Genomic DNA, 10793 nt, shown 5'->3' with positions numbered 1-10793 from the left:
AGCAGCCAAGTGGCTCCAGCCCGCGGCGAGTAGGATTCTGAACCCTAAGCAAATCACAGATCACTACTACCGGGGAAGTGGACGAACGGTGCGAATGGAGTTCTCGGAACGGTACGGGAAGTAGCATAGCAGAGTTTGTTCTCTTGAAGTTTGTTTTGCTGTTGCGGAGGATACATGGCATGGAGGCCGTGGACGGAAAGCGACTCTGAGAGCCATAGGGCATAGGGAAGTAGTTCTCTTGCGAATCCGGCCACCAAAGCCAGACACGAGGATTCGGCATCGCAAGCTGTCAGAACACGGGGACGGTTCATGAAACGTGCTGGGCGCAAAATGAGCCGCACAAAACACGGCACTTGAAATGTCTGCACAGGCGAAAAGAGTTCTGCATTCAGGGCGGAATAGGGGTCTTACAGCTAGTGTTAATCGTCCTGCGCCCCTTTCGCCCACCTGAGTGAGATGTGCGCTTGCAAGAACGCGAACCTAATCCAATCCGCTAACCGCTTACTTGTCAAATGCCCGCCGTGCCCCTCATCTTCGGGACCATGGCCGCGGCAAAAACACTCGAACGCTTGCCCAAGCTAGGAGCTAGCAGCCCACATACCACGACTCGATTTCTTTTGTCGACAAGCCACACGACCATTTGCGTCGCTGCAATGACTTGTGAATGCCACATTTATGTGGCACAGACAGGCCGAACGCATGTTGCCGATCTTCCAGCAGCAGCCTGGCCTCCTCCCGCCCCACGAAGACCTCACCCCGAACAGCAGTCTGTCTCGACTACCGTCGCAAGGATATCCAGAGCAAATGCACAATATTCTAGCGTTCAAAACATGCTAGTTACACCCACACGGCTCGGGGAAAGTGTTGAGACGTCTGTGAGGCACCACCTGGGCAAGGTCGCCCCAGACGGCATAATCAACTCGTCGATATACAATATGCTGCTGCTAAATCATTCTTGAACCACCAGTCTTCCCACATGATTAGTTTCTTTTACTTCACCTTCATCACCTTTTCTCGGCCAAACTCTTTGCACGCCGTCATCAACTATGGAGGACCGAAGTGGGCAAGTCTTGGGCATCGCCCTCACATTCATGGTCTTAGCATGGCTCACTGTCAGCCTTCGCTGCTATGTGCGGTAAGGCCCGTTCCATACTTCTCTCTAGAGGGCCGTGGTACTAATTTCAGTCTTAGCATCTTCATGGTGAAGGGTTTCGGCATCGATGATTACACAATGCTCCTTACACTATGCTTCTTCACATCATACCTCGTGTCCCAAATCGGCGGTGCTTTACATGGCACTGGTGTACGCCGTGAGAAACTTACAGATAAAAGCGCCCAAACAGCCCTGCACTTCTGGTTTTTCTGCGAGGTCTTCTATACACTTTCGACGTGTATGCTCAAAATCTCCGTTGGTTTCTTTTTACTGCGCATCACCATCGTCCGAATCCACGTATGGATCATCCGCATGATCATGGTCGTCTCAGCAGTCGTGGGAGTCGCGTATACTTCAGTCGTCATCTTCCAGTGCAAACCAACCTCATATTGGTGGGATCTGGATCCTACCCATCACGGCACTTGTCTCTCCTCAACACTGGTCATGAACTTCACATTCGTAGTATCGGGTCTAAACTCGTTTGCGGATTGGGTATTTGCAGTGCTCCCTATCCTTATCGTCAAGGATCTGCAGATGAAGAAGCGCATGAAGTTCGTCGTGGCCGGAGTCATTGCTCTCGCAGCAGTGTAAGTAGCAATGTCTTTTGCGAAAACGTCTCTTCCTAGTAGCGTCGCTAACGCCATCAACAGTGGCTGCACAGCAACCATCGCTCGTCTTCCCTATACAAGAACACTAAAGGGATACAAGGGAGACTTCCTCCACCGGACAACAGACTTCGCCATGTGGAGCACAGTGGAAGTAGGGCTGGGCATAACGGCTGGCTCCATCGCGACGCTACGGCCACTCTTGAAACAGGCTTTCGAGATCACCCGTTCAGCCTCAGCCATGCCGTGGAGCAAACCGTCGCTCACATCCGGTCAGCAACAGTCTGGAAAGGAGCTCTCCAACCTCAAGCCTTCGATCCAGAAGTCCATCACCATCACAACATCCCGTGCTCGGAGAGAAAGTGCCGGATCTGACGAGGAGATAATTTTGGGCTCCAGTATGCTAACTGAGTCATGGCAGCAGCAGCAGAACCTACCTGGATACATCACATCCAACTCGGTCGATGAGCGCGTGGCGCGGTCACAATCACAGAAAACCCACAAGCACAGGTCTAACGTAGAACGGAAAGGCAGTCCTGGTGGAGCCAGCTCGTCGACGATCGACAGCAATGAGTCGGGGAAGGCCGCACGAGGATATGGACATGAACGCTTTTGATCGGAGGTCTGATGATGGATCTCTTCAACTGACTAGTCTGTTAGCACCACCACTAGCACTAGCGCAAGCCTCACTCTCCACACCTTTCTTTTACATCATCACCTCATTGCCGCATTTCCATCTCATAGAGGCTCCCTACTTCTCCTCGAGGCGAGCCATCATCTCATCACTCCACATGATTACACCGCTTCATCGCCCCCTTTCGTCTTCCCAGTCCCATGCTCGCCATTCTTGCTCTTCAGGGCATACTCCAAATCGTCCAACCGCTCCGAATACGCATTCGCCACTGCCGTAAGCTGATTCAATGCTTGCATAAGATTCGTTGCCGCTTTGAGCAAATCCTCTATATGTTTCTCGGCCAAGTTTTCCGAGTCCAGACCTCCTGCCGCTGTCCCCAATTCGGAATAGAGTCTCTAAATATTTCGCATTGGGGCTCAACCCCGCCACGCAGCATCGTGGCTGCCGACTGCATGGCTGCCTTGACTCGCTTGCTGGGTGCGAGGGTGTCGAGATAGGTTTTGAAGTTGCTCATCTTGAAGCAAGTACGAAGGAGCTCGTACCGTGTCCGTGCACTCAATGCGCACAATCAGTCAATGCGCACACATCACCATAACAGTACTTTGCAAAAATGAGGCTATTAAGCCACACACAAAAGCAATCATCACAAGATTTCTTAGTGGGGTGTTTTATAGACTTATGCGACAAACTCTGCCACTACAGTTTCTTGCGCGGAGCAATTTTGCGGCCACGGGAGTTGTACTTTGGTGGCGGTGTTGGGGTACGCGGCGTGTCAACAACACCACGACGCGTAGCTGCAACACCGCAATTCTGCTTCTTCTTAGGTGCTGTACTTTGTGAAGCTTTTCGCTTGCCACTTTAGGATAGTTGTAGCTCTTTTTCACGGTCTTTCTTCTCTTTGTCCTTGCGTCATTGCTCCTTGCGCGCATCGATTGCCTTGCGCTCCTCTGCCTTCGCCTTCCTCCGTGCCTCTTGGTCTCGTGCACGCTGCGCCTTCTTTTCTTCTGCAATCTTGTCGTTGTATAGCTTATTAGCCTTCCTCAACTCTCTCATGTCGGCCTTGTTTTTCTCATCTGCTTCCTGCTCCTCTTTTGCCTGCTTCATGCGCACCTTGGCTTCGCGGAATGAGCGAGGAGTCCACAACATCTCCGGTCACCAGTACTCATAATGTTGTAGCAAACTTAGAGACTTGCCCTTGGTGTTGCCCTTGCGCTTAGTGACTAACGCGTCGCGAAGCCCCTCATTTTCGCTCATTAGAAGAGTGTTTTGTATAGCCAAATGGTGTAGCGATTGTCTCATAGTTGGGGTGTCCTTCTCCGAGGCACCACACGACGCTCATTTGGCCACAGTGTTTAGCTTTTGCCAGGCATCTCCGCCATATGTAGGAGCTTCAGAAGACGCGTCGCTTGCTGTTTCTGTGTCGCTATTCGTGAATCGATCGAGGATAACGTCGGGATCGAAGGGGTGTATGCCTGTTGCGTTGAACGAGCTCAAAATGTTCTTTTCTGTGAAGCTGGCTACTCAAGCGTCCCAGAAAAGTGAGAAGAAATTTGCTTTCTTTACAGGAACTAAGCCACGGTGCTTGTGAAGGCGTGTTGCTAGCTTCTTTGAGTACGCTGTGCTGAGAGGCTTGAACATTACTACATCTAGCGGCTGCAACGTATGGGTGCTGTGAGGCGGATAAACAGCTAAGATTATCTTGTGCCGGTGACAGTACTCCAGAAAATCCTCGGTTAGATGGCTCCCATGGCCATCCACGAGCAGCAGGCGGTACTTCCTCCGAGCTTTGGCTGCTGTAAAGCGATGGAAAACCTGCTGGAGCCAAGCAAGTCCAAGACCACCGTTGCTCTAGCCGCTCTGTGATGTGCTGAAGAAGCACATATGCTCGCCTGCTTTTACATCCTCCACCCAGGTGTCTTGGATGTTTTTTGACTCTGCCGCATATATGAGGCCTGTTGGCAGAGCTGTACCGTCCGCGCAAACGCATGCCAACAAGCTTATCCACTCGCCATTGCCGTCTTGGAGTTGCTGTCGAAACTGCTTCCTCTTGAAGAGCCGCTTACTGAAGATCCTCTTCATCCTGCCAACAGCTCCAATCATGAAGCCCTTCTCGTCCATATTGTAAGTGTTCTCCGGCAGGATGTCGTAGAACTGTATCTTCTCGTGCAGAAGCTCAAAGTAACGTGTGTACTTTTCACCAGAATCAGCGTTGTGACGATCGCGGTCCATAGACGTTGACCATTGAGAGGTGAGCTGGTCGTCATTACGGTGGACAAAGCGGCCAACCCAGGCGTCGGAGACAGGTACCTGAGCAACATCTGATGCATAAGTTTGCACCATCTCCCTTGTAGGTGGTAAGTGTTCGTCTGTGAGTTTATCTATGTACTTGACAAGCTCTGCCTCCTGTGGTGGTTGCAGTTTGCGGCGTGCTAAACCTGCCTCTTCGCGGGAACGCGTGTTGCCTCGCCATCGTCGCGTCAACGTTGACCGCACCACATTATGCTTTGTGGACAATTGCGACCACGGAATATCTTCTTGGCATTCGAAAGTATCTGCCTCTGCAAGCGCTTCTTTTAGGCCCATCGTGGTGTTGTGCAGTAAGTACTCAAAAAAGGGTGTATGCGACGCGTCCCGCGCATTGACTGATTGTGCGCATTGAGTGCACGGACACGGTAGACGCGCGGAAGGCCGCCAGAGCCGCTGCTAAACAGGCTCGCGACTCTGCAAAAGGTATACAACAGTCCCAAAGAGGCAAATCTACAACCTCAAAAGCTTCTGTAGTCAAATCAAAGCCTGCGCGTCGTGCTGTAGGTGCTCGTAGTCGCCCGAAGCCTGCGACGCCTCCTCCGCCCGTGCGAACCCACACTACACGTAGTGGCCGCACCGCCACCTTATATAAATAATATATATAGAGGAACTTGATCGCATATGTCTATAGAGTACTCCACCAAAGATTTTCGTAGTAATAACTATTGTACGTGGCTCTGTAGCCTCATCTCTGTGATGGGCTTCAAGGCTCGGAGCGGGCGTCCGGTGACTCTGGGCGTTGGGTGCACGGACACTGTAGTCTTGGCAACCGCGCCGCTAGTGAGTCCAAGCGACCAGCTGCTGAGCACGACGACGGTTCCTCGACTTCACAACGTCACGCGACATGTTGCCATGTCTTCGCTGCAGGTCACTTTTGTGCAGCATCACTACGTCACATCGCTCTCCAGTTTTGCACACTGTTCCTTAACGCCAACCGGGAGGAAGCCCTTTGTGCTTGCGCCCTGCCCCGTTACGCTTCTGAAGCCTACCCAAATGCTAAGAACGTACGCATCGGACGCAGAAATGGTATCGGGAAATATGTAAAGCAAACACACATACACACACACACATACACAAATCGTACGGTCTTAAAGCAGCAGAGTCGGTTTTAAAAAATCTGGCTAATTTACACTACTACTTACTGTCGTATTACGAAATGGTTTCGAAGCGAGCAGCAAACAAGCGAAAACGGACCTCGAACACTCTCGCCCGAAACAAGCGACGTCGAATAACACAGCTCGCCTACACCAGCGCATCTGAACCCCATCGAGATCATGGGCCTGCTAGCGAAATATTTTGGGCGGCGAGAAGGATCTTGAAGGACAATGGATCGTGCTATCTGGTCGAATGGGAGGGCATCGACCCAGGGACAGGACGTCTGTACGAGCCGACGTGGGAACCGCACGATTTTGTCACTCCAGCCCTAGAAGCAGAGTGGAAGGAGATCATTCCTGCTCGAAGCACCGATACAGGACATACCCACAGTCAAGCCCAATCGTTTGAAGAAGCCGATAATCGAATGCAGTCCTTGAGCGGATCGCCGGAACTAGTGACGTCTAGGCAACCTCCGACGAAGAGGGTAAATCAATGTCAAAGCGTCTCGACAGCTTTTCCGCAGCAAATGCATCAGTCACAGCGCAGTTTCAGTTCGCTCTTCCTAGAGCCACAGCAAAGTGCGTGTGCGTTAGAAGGTGGAAACTCGTATACGTGCGGTGTTATACTTGCTAGGCAGAACAACGTCAATCTGACAATCAGTACTACGACTACGCTGGAAGAAACATCGGGCTCGAACCAGCGGAACCCAGCTACCGCGAACGTTTCTGGCCATACGAATGAGGTGATTTGACCTTTCTCCAATAACGCTAGCATGGCTTGCTGACCATGTGTCCACAGGATTTGAGCGCTACGGATCCGGCCGCGCTGGGTTTGCGACACAGTCTACATGCTCAGTCTTCGGCTTGCATCGAGAAGGTCGGTAGTGTTGGCATTATGCAACTATCGTCGCACCCTGATCCCGTAGGGAAGCTCCAGGATGCAGGATGCAAGGAAAGTGAGCTCCCAGAGAACCCAAGTCAGGAGGGGCTAGAGCCATTGGAGCTGGCTAGGCGGGAGTCACAAAGAGCCCATGCTTGTACGCTTGAGGAGAAAGGTTTACCTACGTCTGCATTGCTCACAACCAGGAAGCCCTTGGAGACACAAGAACAGCAAGAAATGCAGGGCGAGCTGGAGATCCTGGGGGCCATGCCGTCCGCACCCGCCAATGAAGTTGTTCACAAAGAGCCGGAGCTTCAAGCAGAAGCCGACGTGGTGTCTTATACAAAGACGTGGAGGGAACCCGTTCTCGAAAAAGCCGCACTTGTTCTACTTCAAGGCGGGACGGTCGAGGAGCAAAGCAAGGCACTGGTGAGTTCAGAACGATCACCAGGACGACTTTCCAAAGATTGCTGGACTCATGAGAAGGCTGTGATACAACATGCACCGGCCGAGCCCGACGTAAGCGATGAGCTCACAAGGCTTTTAGCACGGTCCGAGCGGTCAATATCATCATCTTCAGAACAGAGCGAGTCCAACCTGCAGAACCTTAAATCGCGCGCAGATACTCTACCTGTTTTAGCAATAGACCGTACACCGATTGCACCCTCGGCGTTATCCTCACAGCTAGGGTTGAGGCTAGATACTAAGATCACAGCCGAGCAGGCGTTTGCCAAGCAGGGTGTCAATGCTCCGGCTAGGGGTAGAGATGCCAAAACGTGCCCTTTGCCTGCAGCGGCTCTAGCAGTGTGTGCACGCCATACTTCGGAGCAAAACAGCCTCCCGGAGACTGAAACTGGAGGTCTTCCGGCCCCGCCGGCTTTGAATCGGAGTGTCAGAGATCTTGAGGTTGTACCTGATCGGGAAGTGCAAGTTCGTATTGCAAACAGCATGCACACTATTGATGGAGAGCAGACTGCTCCTATTACCCGTGATTCGTTCACCTTAAAGCCACCAAATTGTGGGGAAGCGGATCAGGACTCTGCGTCCAGGCGATGTAAGAACGGCTGCCGCACTGTCAACCACCCTATCTCACCTGTAATCGACGGTGTAGACATATCTCCAACAAGCCCTAGTCGGGGACCGCGATCAACCCTTGAAAGAGCAGATCAGTTTTCAGATGAACTAGCTGTGGCTCTACGGCCTCTACTAGAGCCTTCCGCAGCTGCGAGCTGCAGTGGTTCACCCATCTACCAGAAAAGGTTGCACAGCATGGAGCTTGCACCGCAGCACATACAGCCCCCCGTAGATTATCGCAGGTATAGCGGGCGATGGACTACTCGGTCGCACGAATCACCTCAGGGTGACATCCAGTTATTACAGCATCGCGATGCTTGCGCAATGAGCCCAAGTCACAGTAACACAACACTATTTTCTGAGCTACACATCCCCGTGCGTAGGACAGATTGGAGCAGCGCAGAGCGAGCAGTTGCAACAAAGCCAATGCAGTGTGCTGTCTTGGTCGAACCGAGGCGAAAGAAACCACTCATGAAGCGGGCCAAGACTGAGTGTGGAACATGCAGAAGGCGTAAGGAGAAGTGTGATGAAGCAAAGCCTGAATGCAACAACTGTACACCTATCGGCGTCATCTGCCAAGGCTACATGGACAAGATGATGTTACGAAAGAATGAAATTTCAACGTCTCTACCTTCATTATCAGATCCAACGCGAATGCACATGGACGCACATCAGCCTGAAAGCAGACCACGCCGCTACGATCTTGCATATATACTTAATGGCGAGCCCGGCCTCGGTAGCAGCCAGAGCATCCACGAAGACACCCACGCTCCCGTTCAAAGTGCAGACACTGTTGATGGTGGCGTTACTGTCGAAGAACGCAGGTTTCCATCCCCTGCATCAAGCGGGGGAACGGGCAGGCATGATCTGTCCCACGTATCGTGTCTAAGAGAGCAGTCATATCCGCCTGCTCATCATCCTCAATCTCCGCTTGCGCCTGTACCTGTTTACGAGAGGGACGTATCTAACAAAGACTGTCGAGTGATGCATCCTATCCAAATCCTACCTTCGTTATATCACAACCCACGCATACATGATCAGACAGCGCAAAGTGTGGATCGTGGCACTGCCAATCCTTCTGTAGTAGCATCCGAGGCTCACCAACAGAGAGCACAGTCACCGTGGGTTTTATTGTCAGCTATCCCAACTGCTGCACCGCCAAAGCCATCGCTATCTTGGCGTAAACAAGCACCAAGTCTCCCGAAAACTGAGAAGCAGAAGATGTTAGATGAAGAGCCTTTTGTGCCCTACAGCACTCAGTTAGTTGACGATCGAAGGCAATGCGCAGCTGTACTATACCGCTTCAACACCGTCGATGCGGTACCCGAGGTCGTGCAGCGTGTGCGTGAGCGCTATTTCAGAGCGGCTATAGAGGCAGCTTGCATAGTTGTCAACAATCAAGCCAATCCAAGCTGAGGCGTTAGCTTGGATTGCTCGTTTTTTGAGGGCGTCAGCTTGGATTGTTAGGGCTAACAAGCTGAGATCGTGAGCTTGATTGAGGCTTGATTGATAGGCTTGATAGCCTGTACTAGCGCTAGCCTTAGTGTTGAGTTTCGTCGTCCCAAGTCGCTAGCCCGCAGAGTTGTCAACAAGCAAATCAATCAAATGGTGAGGCCCTTATTTGCTTTGATTAGGTCGTTTTTGAAGTTGTGATTGATTTGGTTGCTTAATTAGGAGCATAACCAAGTAATTACTTAGTGTTTATTTGGTTGTTTGGTTGTTTGGTTGCCTAATTAGGAAGTCGTGATCACGATTGCCGTAGTAAACAAAAAGAAGGTCTTGCAGGTTGCGATTGCTACTCTAAGGTCAAAAAAAAAGAACTAAAATAGATTGTACAGATCGTCTTGCTCGTTTGAGGATCCGTCTTACAGCGTAATTATTTGCAATTATAACCCAGCAAGCAGTTATAGTATAGGGTATATATTGTAAAGAGCTTGGGAGCTGGGCGATTAACGTGGTGGAGGATAGTACGTTAGAGTTGCTGCTAGAGTTGCCGCTGAAGGGTCCGTTAGAGAGCCTCTATTTGAAGCTGTTAGCATGTGAGGTGTAGAGTAAAATGTAGGTTAGTTGCTGCTGTTGACTTACCTAGAGCTGTACTCTCGTCGTCGTCGTCAGTTAGAGTGTCCCAGTTGTCGATATTATAGAGTCTGTTGAGATCACTGTCACTCAACAACTCCCGGGAAGATCATGTCTTATCGGAACGTGGCAGCACATCAGCAACTCTCACAACCCCAGTCCAATACTTACCTCATGCAAGGTCGCAGCACCAAACATCAGCATACAACGCGCATCCAATACGCGCGTAATCCTTCGATGTGAGGATCTCCGCGTGGCCCGTCTGCCCGTCGTGGATCCAGCCTACCGACTGACTTGCGCAGGCGTCGCCCAGTCCGGGAAGATCAGGAATCTCGCAGAGCCATCCACCTACGAAGACGTGTTCGAAGGTGTCTAGCTTGCCTCGAGCTATTACCTGGCCAAAGGTACCAGGGTTGAGCTTGTGGGTCTCGGCGCCGTTCCCTGCCACCACGGCGTCCATGGCATTGGTTTCCAGCTCAGGGTCATGCACAAGAGCCTCCATGTTTAATTTCGCGCGCCACTCATTGACGATCTCTATGTAGTCCCTACTAGGGATCGCGGGATGGGCGGTGAGCGTAGGCATTGTGTGTGTAGACGTTAGCGTAGTGGTCATGGTTAGACTTGTCAACAAACAAATCTGGAGTCATGGTGGAGATGGGACGGGACCCTTTGATACTGTTGAAAGCGCTAGGCTGGTCATGATAGATGGTGCTCGATATCGCGGACATGCTGAGTAGGGAGAAGAGCGTCTCGGCTGCATGAGCCTGACTCGAGCAGGCTGTGTGCAGCGTGCTTTGGGATGGGAGAGACGCAGGCACATGGTCAGACACATGAATGGCAGCCAAAAGATTTGGAATGGAACCGAGGATGGCTACCATACGAAAGGTAGCGGCAAACATTGTGGAGATCACCTTTGAGAGCACAGAAAAGACGTGAGTATAGAGCGATGGGCCAGATGCCAGTGGCTTCA

The 10793-nt window shown here is 51.6% G+C and overlaps 3 protein-coding genes across 3 annotated transcripts; 2 read left to right on the top strand and 1 right to left on the bottom strand.

Annotated features, from left to right (window-relative positions):
• Window positions 1-1046: 1046 nt before the first annotated feature.
• ALTATR162_LOCUS12152 (uncharacterized protein) lies at window positions 1047-2374 on the top strand (the record flags this gene model as incomplete). Its single annotated transcript, XM_043319798.1, has 3 exons — window positions 1047-1135; window positions 1192-1740; window positions 1804-2374. The coding sequence occupies 3 exons, from the start codon at window positions 1047-1049 to the stop codon at window positions 2372-2374; spliced, it is 1209 nt and encodes a 402-aa protein (XP_043175733.1).
• A 3481-nt stretch (window positions 2375-5855) lies between these two features.
• On the top strand, window positions 5856-7859 carry ALTATR162_LOCUS12151 (uncharacterized protein; the record flags this gene model as incomplete). The annotated part of the gene is made up of 4 exons (XM_043319797.1): window positions 5856-6278; window positions 6336-6536; window positions 6593-7727; window positions 7807-7859. The coding sequence occupies 4 exons, from the start codon at window positions 5856-5858 to the stop codon at window positions 7857-7859; spliced, it is 1812 nt and encodes a 603-aa protein (XP_043175732.1).
• A 2136-nt stretch (window positions 7860-9995) lies between these two features.
• Window positions 9996-10406, bottom strand: ALTATR162_LOCUS12150 (uncharacterized protein; the record flags this gene model as incomplete). Its single annotated transcript, XM_043319796.1, has 1 exon — window positions 9996-10406. One exon carries the CDS (start codon window positions 10404-10406, stop codon window positions 9996-9998), a length of 411 nt encoding a protein of 136 aa, XP_043175731.1.
• Window positions 10407-10793: the final 387 nt, after the last annotated feature.

The sequence above is a fragment of the Alternaria atra genome, assembly GCF_907166805.1.
Source record: "Alternaria atra isolate CS162 genome assembly, contig: 6, whole genome shotgun sequence".
NCBI lineage: Eukaryota > Fungi > Ascomycota > Dothideomycetes > Pleosporales > Pleosporaceae > Alternaria > Alternaria atra.
The sequence above is the reverse complement of the archived record's forward strand: the minus strand, read 5'-3'. Positions and strand labels throughout refer to the sequence as shown.